At 40.6% G+C, this 15,141-nt stretch overlaps 1 protein-coding gene across 1 annotated transcript; it reads right to left on the bottom strand.

The window, feature by feature from the left end:
• Positions 1 to 527: 527 nt before the first annotated feature.
• On the bottom strand, positions 528 to 11,945 carry rps4x (ribosomal protein S4 X-linked). The gene is made up of 7 exons (XM_080452025.1): positions 11,917 to 11,945; positions 11,239 to 11,316; positions 10,124 to 10,304; positions 6,659 to 6,756; positions 2,879 to 3,050; positions 2,098 to 2,255; positions 528 to 675 (listed from the first exon to the last, which is right to left on the bottom strand). Exons 1-7 carry the CDS (start codon positions 11,917 to 11,919, stop codon positions 574 to 576), a joined length of 792 nt encoding a protein of 263 aa, XP_080308151.1. The 5' UTR covers positions 11,920 to 11,945; the 3' UTR covers positions 528 to 573.
• Positions 11,946 to 15,141: the final 3,196 nt, after the last annotated feature.

Genomic DNA, 15,141 nt, shown 5'->3' with positions numbered 1-15,141 from the left:
ATCCTCTTTATCCCAATTATAATACAGCACAAACCTCAAATAATTCTTGATGAGTTGCTACATACAAATTAAACCAAAGATATTTAGCATTTTCTTTCACTCCAAATTGTCTGCATCCGCTCTCCTCAAACACGACATTTACTAAAAGTTCATACAGAGAACCAGAGTGTGCAGTAGTAACACATACTTATCTCAATACACTAATCCCAATCCCTAATCTGATGGCAAGTGGATAGTATAGCATTCAGAGTTTATGATTAAAGCTGACTTCATTTAAGATACAAACTTTTGTTGCATGGAGCATTTATTTACTGGTTCCAACATTTACCTTCAAATTATAAATTTTCTAACAATGCAACATACCTGCACAAGAGCCAGTAGAAGACTTTAACTTTTGCTGCCAAACATACCTTCAGTTTTACACAATTTCCCAGAATTCAATTCCTAACTTGAATCACATTGTGGCGATTAATGTATGCAGGGTCAAACGCATGCAGCATTTAAGAAATCACACCAAACCAAAACTGTTTTCTTTTGTATACAACAGTTTATTTGAAATCCAGGGCTGTTCGTTTAGCTGCTGCCCTGCTTGGCAGCCATCCTCTTGTCTCTCTCCTCTGCGATGGTCAGACGGATACCCTTTCCTCTGGGCAGGGAAACCCATGGCTTGTTGCCCTGTAGAAACAGCCAAACAGAAACAGACAGGGTAGAAGAGGGGTTAGACAAAAGGTTGGTAAAAAAGGGAAATGCCATGAAGAGTCATGCCTGATTTAGCATAGAAAATTGCCGATCTAACAGTTTGTAGATCAGCTATTTTTGGTGTTCAACACCGGAGCAAAGGACTTCAATTCAAGTTCAAAGATTGTGATGAATCACATCTAATCTACACGGGACATTACACACTTTGCTGTGCAAGCAGAACATCAAGTTTAATTTAAGAATAAGGTCTGGAGGGAAATTTTAAATCCAAACTTAAAAAGCTGTGTTGGGAGCTTGGATATACTGCAGGCTTTCTTCGGCAAAGAGATGTATTGTAGGGCTAAAAGTACAGAGCCAATCCTGGTCAACTAAGTACCGGTACTAGTTTACTAAGTATAGAGGGTTTGAAGTGTTTGTAGATGCAAATATCAGACACCCTGTGAAAAAGCATCTCAACAGCACCGCAGACTAGAGAAATGCTTAAGTTTTGGCAATTTCTTTAAAAAAAAAGAAAGTATTTATCATTTTATTAGAGGAGCTCAGAACTTCTTAGAGTAGTGCACATTTATCACTGTACATCAGGCAATTAGAACTGTCATCAGTGCTCCATATCTTAATCACATCAGTACTAGTAAGTATTTGAGGAAAGCTTAAAGGTTTAATGACATTCACTTTTACACCACATTCAAAGTCTTTGTCCTGGTCCTTCAAAAGTGTACAAAAAGTTTGAAAGTGAAAATTCCATTCCAGTGATCCATGGCAGGTGTTTTTCTCTCACATTTCTAAAGCCTTTTCAACTGCAATGAAAAAATAAATCTTTGCCTGCGGGTGTCGCTGATGAGGGATTTTGCCTGTCAATCATCGCCTCTGCTCCGCCCCCCCCCCCCCAAAGGAAAGGATAGGGGAGGGGAGGGGTGAGGAGGAGAGTGGGCGGGATTAATCGACTGTGACCTCACTGTCGAAGGGCCAAGCTCAGATTACTTTTCAGGCTAATTATTCAGAAAACCCCAGACCACAGAAAATCCACTGAATGTTCTAAGTTCAGGTTTTTTGGGTGTAATTGAGGTCATAAAACCCCAAATAAAACATTGAAAATAAAAAAAGTGAAAATGAATGTCATGATACCTTTAAGGAGAAAACAGATTGGGACAAAACCACTCAATAGAGGAACAACTTCTACACCTGCGTGTAAGAGGGCGTTGGCAAAAGCCAACGGGATGATGGAGGGCGAGTGATGGGCGGTACATTTCAACTGTAAGTACCATCTTAAAGACTAAATTGTAAGCCACATTTAAAATGGACCCTTAAAGCATTATGTTCTATTGCCGGAGCAACAGGACCTCTCCTACGTTTCCGTACTTCATGCTCCGTTTCTTATGTAAAACCCTTCCTCCTCACCTTGCCAATGATGAAGATGTTGGCGAGCCTGGTAGCGAAGGTGTTTCCTGCGGTGTCCTTGACGTGCACCACGTCAAAGGAGCCAGGGTGGCGCTCCCTGTTGGTGATCATACCGATACGACCCAAGTTAGCGCCTCCTGTCACCATGCACATGTTACCTGGAGAGAGGAGGGGACAGAGAACAACGTTATTTTTATCTTCACACACATGTCAACTACCATCCATAAGTTTGCCTTAATCACAAGTCCTATATACTTCATCGTATGACGAATAGCAAAAATAGCAGATCTACTATTTGGCAAAAAAAATCAATAGAAAAAAGTATCAACCATTTGATTTGAGGAGCTCAGAACTTCTTAGAGTTAGTGCACATTTATCACTGTACATCAGGCAATTAGAGTCATCAGTGCTCCATCTCTTAATCACATCAGTACTAGTACATCGTTGAGAAAAGCTTAAGGAGAAACAAAACCACTCAATAGAGGATCAACTTCTAGACTCAAAAATAGCAGATCTACAATCTGGCAATTGTTTTTGTATGCATGGCCCCAGGCCATCAAGTCGACTTCCCACCCACAAATTTTAATTAAGGGCCTGTTATACTTGGTTGCACGCCTGTGTCGCGCACCGTAAATAGCAGATCTACAAGCTCACAGCACATCGCAGTGCAATGAGTTGAGCTTGTAGATCTGCCATTTCCGGCGCACAAGTATAAATCACTCTTTATGCCATCCACCCCGTGTAGGACCCCATGCACTGAGGTGAAACAGCCAACTCTTACCAGTGTCAAACTTGATGTACTCTGTGATCTTGCCGGTTTCCAGGTCGATGCGGACAGTGTCGTTGGACTTGATGAGGGGGTCGGGGTAGCGGATGGTGCGGGCATCGTGGGTCACCAGGTGGGGGATTCCCTTGGTGCCGACCAGGAGCTTCTTCACCTTGCACAGCTTGTACTAAAACCAAGAAGAGAAGGGGACTGTTAGTATGGCTAATGCCTGGGTGGTTCTCATTCTGCGTTCACACTTAGTGGTGACAAGGCAACAGGCTAGTGAATTTCAACTGCAGCCAGTGACTTTAAGATACAAACTGACTCCCCCACACATCTTCCTACATGAAGCCCTTCAAAATAAACTTTATTCAGCATTTCAAAGATTCAGTGAAGCATTAATCAGCCATGTTTTTGTTTCAACATTTTCACTCCCCTTCTCCCTCCACACAATTCCTGCTCTGTTCCGTAAATAAAAGAAAACCTCAGTCTTGCCATTTAACCCTGCCCTTTTCACTTACTCAGTGTGGCTTTAACAATAAAATGTACTGCTCAGCAGAAATTTAGCTGGCCACGCTTGGTTGTTTTATGGCTTTTGTTGCCGCAAGTCTTAACAGAAGAACGCAGCATAGCATAACGGTGACATGTAGCGTATAGAATGGGTGGAATCGGCAATCCATGCACAGCTTGTGCTAAAAAGACCCGTAACAGTCAGGGCAACAGTCTTGGTGGTTCAGAGAAATGTTCAGAGGAAGTGATGTGTAATGAAGTCTGCTATATGACATGAAACTCTACAACAATGCTAAAAAGCAATACCGTGGAGCAAAAAGCAAATGGAAGTATTGGATCACCCCCCAGGGGAGGAGAATTACTTTACTGCATTTACCCAGTAGATGGCTTGCTCAGAGGAGTGCTCTGTGGGGAGCCGTTGAGGGCTAAGTGTCTTGCTCAGGGACACAGACACATAGCTGGGCGAGCCGAGGTACCAAGCGATGACCTTCTGTTTACTGATGCGATTAGACAGCCTTTAACCACTTTTCAACAACCACGTTAAGAACAAGACCACCAGAATATTGACTAACCAGTGAATAACTTCTTATCATTCATCCAAAACTTCTTTCTATAATGAATGGTGATACAAGACAGCTTTGCACATAAAATATGTGTGCAATATGACAGTTTTGGCTTATTACAAATGAATAAAACTAGAGGCAGAATCTGTTTGCTAAACAGAAGGGTTATAGCAACCGATTAAACAGAAGGGTTTTAGCAATTGCTTATCATTAAGAGTTTAGCCACATGAACCCTGTTCTGGGATGTCATAATGGGCAAACATCTGGCTAAAATATACGTAGAATGTGTGGCTAATTTAGGCCATTTTCGCCAAAGAGACTACGTGTAGGAGAGATGGAGGGAGCCATGTATAGACCCCTAGGGGACTCAGTCAATGAAGTATATAGGTTTACTTTAAGCAGTTATGATGCACGTATTGAACCATTCACTCCGGAGGATGACCTGTTGGTATGCATCATACTGAACATTCCATTAAGTGGGGGGGAAATGCATTATAGCTTAAGCATTAAACTGTGTAAAATGTGATTAATATACTCAACAGGGCAGCCCACAGTGAGACAAGACAAATGTTAACGCGTACAGCCTCATCCTCTTTTACACTACTGAGGCACACCGGGCACGTTGGTGAGCTAATAACCAGCTAGTTCTTTGGCTGCAGCCGTAGGACTGTGTTGCCTGGCAGTGACAGACTGTAAGACCCTCCAAATAAGTCTGGTCTAGTGTGCCATCTGCTCCATGAGTATAGGATACTGACAATACATCCTACATCAACTCATTTGCAGTGACATGAGGCATGTGATGTAACCTTAACACATTGGCTGCCAAAGACGCATATCTGCGTTCTAATTAATTTCTCGCCTGGCTGCCAAAGACGCAGATCTGCGTTCTAAAAAAAAATAAAAATCCACTTCCTTGTTAACTTAAAACTTAAAAATTCTGTATCTCGGCTCCTGAGTACTTTTTTTTTCAATGAAAAATCTCTGGCAGTCTACAGCAAAAAATCTGAAATAATTCTGGCAGATTAGGTGTTAACACATTGCCTGCCAGAATTATTTCAGATTTTTTGCAGTTTTATGCCAGATATTTTTCATTGAGAAAAAAAAAGTACTCAGGAGCCGAGATACAGAATTTTTAAGTTTTAAGTTAACAAGGAAGTGGATAGGAGTCTAGATCTTCGAAAAATCATATCTCCTTGGTCTTTGGGTCAAAAAAAATAATAATAATAATAATTTTAGATTTTTTTTTAAAGGCAATCAATGGCAATCAATGTGTTAAGATCCGAGGCAAGCGTGGTTACCTCTGCCAAATACGGGGTCAAATATTGGGTCTGCGGCCAAATACATATCATTTTGGGGGTCCTTGACATGAAAAAGGTTTGAGAACCACTGAATCACATACTCAATTCATGGAGTGCGCGTTAAGCTCAGGACTTCCGTTAAAATCAGGTGTTCAGAAACACGGGAAAATGGAAGATCATCATCGCTCGACTAGGCTGACGTTATCTTTAATATTATTAAAGCAACATAAGCTTTTTCAAAAGGTAAGAAAATCGAAAAAAATCGCTGACAGTGGGTGCACGCAGCCAGAAATAAGTCTGGCAGTGAAAGAGTTAACCAACGTTCCAAGTCCACCACAACAACTCCCATTCTTCTTCACCGGTTTTGCACCCACTGTTTGTACACCAAAACTCTCGTGGCGAGTTAATATTCTATAATAAACATCTTTAACCCATTAATACCTGGAACGCATCTGTGTCTTTTAGATTTCTTTAGGCTATTCAAAAATAGCAGATATACAAGCTCATAGCGCGGCACCGAGTGCCGCGCTACGAGCTTGTAGATCTGCTATTTTTGAAAATTATTGAAACATTTTTTTTGATTTTTTTTCAAAAAACTGTTAGGATTTAGATTTTTTTTTTAGAATCGCCTCAGGTCTTAATGGGTTAACAGAACAGTCAGGGTTTACACACTGACATTAGCAGTTTTGTCACTGACGGCACTCAAACATAGATGACATTATGGGGCGGCAGTGGCTCAGGGGTAGAGTGTCGGGTAGAGCGGCCGGATGGGAGCTGCGAGATTCCCAGTTCGATCCCGGCCTCCCTCAAGAGTTAGTGTCGAAGTGTCCTTGAGCAAGACGCTGAACCCCTAATTGCTCCCGATGAGCAGCAGGTGCCTGGCATTGGTTTTCCTCCGCCATCGGTGTATGAATGTGTGTGTGAATGTAATGCACAATCTATTTAAAGCGCTTTGGATAAAAGCTCAATATAAATGCACCATTTACATTATGTTTAACCCATTGAGACCTGAAGTCGATTCTACATGTCTCCTAAATCCCAACAGTTTTCTGAAAAACGTATGTTTCTATATCAGTGGTGCTCAATCTTTTTCATGTCAAGGACCCCCAAAATTATATGTATTTGGCCGTGGACCCCCATCAAAATATTTTGTTCCAGGGACCCCCAGAAGCAAAGATTTGAGTAAAAAATGTTCGCTTTAAAAATATATATATTCAAAGATTTGCACAGATTTTCAAAAATAGCAGATCTACAAGCTCGTAGCGCGGCACTCGGTGCCGCGCTATGAGCTTGTATATCTGCTATTTTTGAATAGCCCAAAGTGTAAAATAATGCTTTTTTAGCTCAAATCTAAAAATGACACAGTTCCAGGTCTTAATGGGTTAAGATGACAGGGTCCTGATAGAAGGATGCTCAACTCTCACCTTGGACTCCTCGGCGGTGATGCGGTGAATGGCGAAACGTCCCTTCACGTCGTAGATCAGACGGAAGTGCTCTCCAGTCTTCTCAATGCTGACCACATCTAGAGACACAATAAAAAAACATATATTAGTATTTTAACACATGAAACCTAGGATTCAGTATTCTGGGGCCAACAGTCGGCAAAAATGGCAGATCTACAAGCTCACAACCGCCAAACCGATTTGGTGAAGAGGGGGGGAAAAAAAACTAAGAATATCTCTCTCTTCAGAGCATCGTCACCTGGTCACCACCATGTCAACTACACAAACCAGAAAGCCACTGAAAATAACAGGACTACAAAATCACAAAATATTCCAGCAGCCATTTGTTCCAATTTACCAGCCAACTACAATATTAACCCATTGAAACCAGGAACGCATCTATGTAACCACTTAAACCGTTATTTTAGGTTTTGGCCATTTAAAAATAGCAGATATACAAGCTCATAGCGCTGCACCGAGTGCCGCGCTACGAGCTTGTAAATCGGCCATTTTGGGGGGTTTCTGGGGTCCCTGAAACAAAATATTTTGAGATGGGGGTTCGTGGCCCAAATACATAAGAGTTGGAGGTCCTTGACATGAAAAAGTTTGAGAACCACTGCTTTAACAGTTTTTTAGAAAACCGTTATGGGATTTACAAGACATTTGTAGAATCGTGACCTCAGGCCTTCAATCCAAAAGGTTGCCACCTGCCAAAGTGGCTTATTAAACACATAACCTTACCAACCACAGGCAACAATTTCAACGTCAACAAGAAACACTCAGTGAGAGGGTGTATTTAGTGTTAATGTATATAAATAGGCTGGCATTGCCCTACTGAGTCTGTGAGGCTTCTGCTGGCCTTGGAAATTAAAATGCCACACCTTCATATGAAGCTGCTGGCTGTGGCACAGAGGTGAAGGACCTGACTGGGTGAGAGGTCTGAGGTGGCAGGACAGAGGACAGAAGTGTGAAGATGAGTTCTGGAAACACCAGCTCAAAACACTGCTCTGCTATTGTTCATTATTTTTATCAACTAGTTTTGGGCAATAGGGACAAGATCGAAATACCTTGATATCGATGTTGTGCCAATAATATTGTACAGTGATCTATTTTCTTCATAGAACAGTAGTTCTCAAACTTTTTCCTGTCAAGGACCCCCAAATTGACACTTATTAGCCCGCGGACCCCCATTTGAAAAGATATGCCAGGGACCCCCATAAGAGAAGATTTTTACGGCTCTAGCAGTGATTCTCAACCATTTTAATTTCAAGGACCCCCAGTTTGACATGCATTAGGCTACGGACCCCCATTTAATGGCATTTCTCTCTCTGGGACCCCACTTTATATTGTAAAATCGATGTTAATTTAACTACATTTGTACACTATCAGAGTTACAGAGCCATAACGGTCCATTTAGTTTATAACTATCCATCATTTAGCTGGGAACCCCCTGGAACTCCCTCAAGGACCCTTGAGAACCAATGTCATAGAAGTCTGAACAGCATGTGTACAAGAGAGCTAGCAGGTTGGCTTGTGCATGGAAAATGCTCACTTCAAGCTTTGCTGTTCCATTTAGTTAAAAACATGATATTCTCTTAGGAGCATCAGTACCTCTATGGCCTCTGTCCAAGAGGTTCAAAGGCTGAATCAAAGACTCCTTATACTGAATGAATAATTGGTCAAACTGAGCCAAACACTCCAACAGACAAGTTTGTTTAACAGGCAAAACAAATCACTATACATCCATTCAATTTAAAGTGATTCGGAATTTATGTCCAATTAATGGCACCTTAGAAATATGCAGAGCAAGTAACTTAGCCTTTTCAGTAACCTGTGGTGTATGACAGTTCTTTCCCCACAACCTTTGATGCAGTTCTGGAATGCACACCATTGTGAAGTCCAGAATTTCACTGTAGAACTCAAACGTTGAGTCCAACTGAAAGGCTGCTACTTTTCGACATCCTAAACTACTAGCCGATGGCAGTCCAGTTTTAAAATGGATAAAAGCATTAAAAAAAAGAAACCAGTTACAGCTAGTCTCACTTTCAGCCCAAAAAGCAGTGTCCCATTATGTAGATCCATTCAGATGAATATTGAGCCATCTGAAAGCCAAGGTCGATACCTCAACCCAACTTGAATTCTAGAACGCCATCTCTTTACATGCATCGTTTTCCATAATTAAATGTGACACCTGGGAAATTGAAATCAACTTCAGGTTGAAAACGGATTAACGGCCATTTAACCCGTTAAGACAGATTCTACAAATGTCTTCTAAACCAGTAGTTCAACACTTCCAAGATTTTCCAAAAATGTTCAAAAACAGCAGATGTACAAGCTCGCAGCGCAGCACGCAGTGACGCAAAAATCTAAAATGACAAACGCTTTCCCGGTTTTAAAATAGATTTTATAATAGTTATTTTTTAAGATGGAGCTCAGAACTTCTTAGAGGATGGATTGTGCTTTTTCATTGCTGATCAAATCCAACAATTGTCATCATAGCTCCTTCCTCTAAAGTGAGGGGATCCTACTGAATAACCAGGATCCCTCTGGTTAAGTCACAGACTTAGGTTAATGAAAAAATATATACAAAGGATTCCAACATGCACCTGACAATAGATTTTAAACACATTAAACAATGCATTCTGCCACTGTGAAATTCTACTTATTTACACAGACATTAAAGGACAACATTCAGCAAAAAAAAAGGGTGAATATTGGACAAAGCCTTTTTACAAGCCCAACCTGAGTGTGTAGATTGGCTATTAAGCCACTTGTTGTATGACGAAGTATATAGAGCTTTAAGTGGTTAAATGTCATTCTAAATGTCTCGTCTAGAGCCAACATTTGTTGAATCAAATTACATGGTTGCAAGCAAGCAGGTACCAAGACGACAAGACTAGAATCCATCTGCATCCAATCAAATAGTCCCATTAACCCATTCAATCCGGGAACGCATCAGTGTCATTTTAAGATTTCTTTGACTGTTCATAAAATAGCATATACAAGCTCATAGATATACAAGCTCATAGCGCAGCACCGAGTGCTGTGTTATGAGCTTGTATATCTGTTATTTTTGAAAAATCAGGATTTTTTTGCAAAACTTTTAATATACATTTTTAAAGCAATTTTTTTTACTCAAATCTTTGCTTCTGGGGGGCCCCTGGAACAACATATTTTGAGATGGGGGTCCGCGGCCAAATGCATATAATTTTGGGGGTCCTCGACGTGAAAAAAGTCTGAGAACCACTGATATTAGAGCAACATTGCCATTTTTTAATAGCTTAAGAAATCTAAAATGACACAGATGCGTTCCCCGTCTTAAAAGGTTAAAACCAACATTCAGACTCATTCCATCAGTGGGCAACATCACTGCTTTCACTGTTCCTATCCCCTCTCCTAGCCCTACGGCTACGACCCCTCACTCCATCCACTGTGACAGACACTCACCCATGAATCCAGCGGGGTAGGTGATGTCGGTGCGGACCTTGCCGTCGACCTTGATGAACCTCTGCATGCAGATTTTCTTGACCTCATCTCCAGTCAGGGCGTACTTCAGGCGGTTTCTCAGGAAGATGATGAGGGGCAGGCACTCCCTCAGTTTGTGGGGACCGGTGGAAGGGCGAGGAGCCTAGTGGGAGCAGGGGACACAGGAGAACAGAAATATTCAGATCAAGTAACTTTTAAGTAAGCAGTGGTGTATGACAGTTCTTTCCCAAAAAACAATTTTGTTGGCATTCTGGAATGCACCAGAAGTCCAGAATTTCACTGTAGAACTCATGGTTGACAGTCTAACTGCAAGGCTGCTAGTTTTCTACCTCCCAAACTACACTACCATCTAATCCAGCTAAATGCATGTCAGCCTATTCCGTTTTTAAATGGATAAAGCATCAAAAAAGAAACCAGTTACAGCTAGTCTCACTCTCAGCCCAAAAAGCAGCGTCCCATTATAGAGTTCTATTCAGATGAACATTGATCCATCTGAAAGCTAAGGTCGATACCTCAACCCAACTTGGCTTCTAGAATGCCATTTCTTTACAACCTGGGAAATTGAAATCAACTCAAGTTTGAAAATAGATAAAGCCATTTAAAAAGATTGTATAGTTAATTTGTTTTAAGGTGGAGCTCAGTACTTCTTAGAGGATGGATTGTGCATTTTCATTGCTGATCAAATCCAAAAATTGTCATCATAGCTCTTTCCTTTTAAGTGGAAGCCTAGTAACAGGGGACAGTCATGTGATCATTAATCACAATCACCTATGACACCTAAGTATGAATTTAAGCTCCATCGAGTGAGTGTGTCTGATGCCCAAAAAAAGAAACATTTAACATGATCCACAAGGTTAGCTTATAGATCTGTTATTTTTGTTCTGGCCAGTGACAAATTAAGTTTACTTACAAAAACTCCAGTGAGCTTGTCGAGCATCCAGTTCTTGTGATAATCATTTATTTGTAGTTATGTTTGAATAATAAAGTTAAGTATTTCCCAGTGTTTGTTTAACCATTTCTGTGCATAATTAAACTGTACATGTTATCTGCTGTAATAAAGAGATCTGTTTACTTACAAAGACTCCAGTGAGCTTGTCCAGCATCCAGTGCTTGGGCGCTGCGACGCGCTTGAGATGCTTCTTCGGTCCTCGTGCCTGCAGAAAACACACGTTTATTAACAGACAAGACACAAATTGACAAATACAACAAAAATAAACATTCAGCGATTACCCTCGCAGTGACATAAACACGTTTGTACGTGGCTTAGGACAACGCGTGTGTACACTAAAGCTAAAATGACAGACCGGTTAGCATCGCATGCCAATGCCCCACTAGCATTTCCATACCATTTAGTCAGGTTGTGGCCTTTTACGACCGGGTAACTATGTTTTAAAAAATAAGTTTGCCAAAGTTTAACACATGAGCGGACGGCAGACGAGTCTTGACATTCAATATAAATGTGGAATAAACATAAGTGCTTTTTTATAGAGCTCGTCACTCTGCTACATGACATAGCTACATCCATGCTAATGGAAGCCCGGGCTCGGGGAGAGAGGAGGGATGAGAGGGGGCCGACTGGTTTATAAACATAGATTAAACATATAACATCGTTCGTTGCGAGTGTAATATGGAGTCTAACCATCGCTAAAGATGTGATATGTTAGGGTTTTGTTGATAGATGTGTGATATTACAACGATAGAAAGTGATGTTTGAGGATGATTTCAGAGGTGGATCGTGAGGAAATACGGCTCACCATGTTGGAGTCTGCGGCGGAAAGGAAGATTTCCTGGTTTCCGGCCTTCAATGATAAGACCGATCACGGCGGACGAAAGGGGACAAAATAGACCCGTAGATAAAACGCGATGCTAATACTGCCCTCTACTGTGAGTGGACAGTGTACAAATCATTGGTGGGAAAAGTAGGCCTACTAAATGTTTTTACTGAAGTATCAATACTGCAATGTAGAAATACTCTGTTACAAGTAAAGGTCAGGTAATCAAAAGTGGTGTAAAAAGTACAATATTGCCTCTGAGATGTAGTGGAGTAGAAGTAAAAGTGCTGAAAATTTGAAATAATCCAGTAAAGTAAAAATACCTCAAAATAGTAATTAAGTACCGTACTTGAGTAAATGCACTTTTTACTTTTCACCATTGCCCTCTACCGTTAGTGGACAGTCTGCAATTACCCCAATTACACTAGTCGGTATAAAATCTAAGTAAATTATTAAGCATAGAGACATGAAGATACAGATCATTAAAGAGAGTGCATGATAAACATCATAAAATGCCATTGAATAGTATTTAAAAAGTTGTAATCAGAGTACAAGATCACTTTAATTTAATCTCAGCATAAGTCTGTGGTAAACAGAATAGTCTTTTTTAGCTGTGATTATATAATTGAGATTGTTTTAGGAGAGTTTGTTCCAGATATGTGGGGTGCATGAAAAATTCATGCTGCTTAGTTTGTGTGTGTGTGTGTGTGTGTGTGTGTGTGTGTGTGTGTGTGTGTGTGTGTGTGTGTGTGTGTGTGGGTGTGGGTGTAGGTGTGTGCGTGCGTGTCGTGTGTGACAGAAATATAAAATGCTCATTAAAGGCAGAATTTCAAGAGAAAGACTGTGTGTCTGTCTGTACTATTTTTCTAGGGAGTGCTCACATTCTTCACATCTCATCTCTCTGTCTCTGTCTCATCTACCCTGTGTGTGTGTGTGTGTGTGTGTGTGTGTGTGTGTGTGTGTGTGTGTGTGTGTGTGTGTGTGTGTGTGTGTGTGTGTGTGTGTGTGTGTGTGTGTGTGTGTGTGTGTGTGTGTGTGTGTGTGTGTGTGTGTGTGTGTGTGTGTGTGTGTGTGTGTGTGTGTCTCTTGGCCAGGAAATGCCAGTGCTCAGCGCTCCAGTTGGAGCCCAGCTCTGTTTATGTACCAGAGACAGATAAAGCCACTCCTGGGTGCAACTGTTCCCCTGCCAAGAGACAGCAGTGAGACAGACGAGCGGTCCCACTGCGTCACTCCCCCTGTTCCTCTTCCCTGTGTAATCTAATCAGCAACCCTGGAGAAAAGTTGGCTTCAAAGCTCCTGCTTATGATGAACTATCCCACAACTCTGTGTATACAAATATCTGTATGGGGCTTTATATATGTACATACATACATACATACATACATACATACATACATACATACATACATACATACATACATACATACATACATACATACATACATACATACATACATACATACATACATACATACATACATACATACATACATACATACATACATACATACATACATACATACATACACATACACATACACATACGCACGCACGCACGCACGCACGCACACACGCACGCACGCATACACACATACATACATACATACATACATACATACATACATACATACATACATACATACATACATACATACATACATACATACATACATACATACATACATACATACATACATACATACATACATACATACATACATACATACATACATACATATACATTCATACATTAGGTAAGAGTAAGTACAATTTTGGTTTGCTTTCCTTGCAATAAAATACTTTATATCCGGAATTAATTTGATGTCTTTATGTTCCAAAAACGACACCTTTATCGAGAAAGCAGGTTGTCCAAATTTAGTTCTATGATGTGCTATTTTACAGTTGCCATTCACCATGTTCAGTTACTCTGTTCCTTATCTTTGGGTATATCTGGAAAGAGGCTCTGGGGCTAGGCTCTGGGGCTAGACTGCTAGATTTGAAAACTAATTTGAGAATACTAAAATGAGTATGGCTCTCAGTAGTAGAGTAGTGTACTTTTTAAGTATGTGACAATGATACCACCGGATAGGCACTTTGTCTATTATTTTCAATGGCTGATTAAGGAGTGTGATTGTAGATGGTCATTCTTGATACCCATACTGACATACTGACATTTTTCATATTGTCATACAATATGACAAATGAGAGAAAATCATAGAGTGCAAATAACTGAGCTTTGATGTTCAAAATGGGTTCTGCATGTACTGTAATGTGTAGATTGAGCAGAAGCATTACACACTGATGGTGAGGTGTATTGTTGGTGAGCTACTGGTACTACAGTATGTGAGCCTACATTGAAAGATGTAAAGCATATAATGTCCACTAGGTGGCGGCAATACAACACAAAACAAAACAAAACAAAACACAGTCTGGAGACTGAGACTGAGGCCGAAAGGCTTCTTTGGGTTTTTCATCCTTTTTAGTTGACCATGTATTTTGAACTGTACTTCTATGTGCTTTTTCTCTCTGCAAACTTCTAAATAAAGTATTCAATCAATCAAGCAATTAATCAATCAATCAAAGACTAATCACCTTACAAGGTTACAAGGTTATTACGATTATGCATGCTCCTCATGGTATCACAACACCACCAAGGCCTTAAAAACAAGGCTCCAAACATCCCAAAACAAACTTGTAAGGCTACTTCTTGGCCTCAATCACAAAACCCATCTAACCCTTGCTCATTTTGCTTGGATTGGATGGCTTAGGGTTGAGGACAGAGTACAGCAACTTACAATGGGCCTGGTCTTCAAGATATACACCACAACATTGGGATCCCCCTGTATTTGTCAAAATACTTCCAAAATGTTAATGAAGTCCATGATCATAACACCAGAGGCAGCTCCACAAATCATGTTCAACCCAGATTTGGCTCAACTAAGGGAATGAACTCGTTCTCATGCATAATTAAAATACACTAGGAGGTAACCGACTGTACAATGAAAGATTATGGGCCTTTAAATTGGTCTTTACACCTTGGAAAGTGCTAAAACTGCACGTTACAAAAAACGGTAGAGCTGATCTACAGTGACGCTACTATATAATAAGAAATGGCTAATACGATTAGTCATAAGACGCTGTGCAAAATAGGGAATATGTTTGATAAAGTGAGTGACAGATAGTAGGCCTACAGCCCTACAAACAAAA

The sequence above is a fragment of the Gymnoscopelus braueri genome (assembly GCF_963280865.1).
Source record: "Gymnoscopelus braueri genome assembly, chromosome: 15".
Taxonomy (NCBI): Eukaryota; Metazoa; Chordata; class Actinopteri; order Myctophiformes; family Myctophidae; genus Gymnoscopelus; species Gymnoscopelus braueri.
Note: the sequence above shows the minus strand (reverse complement) of the source record. Positions and strands in the feature narration are given on the sequence as shown.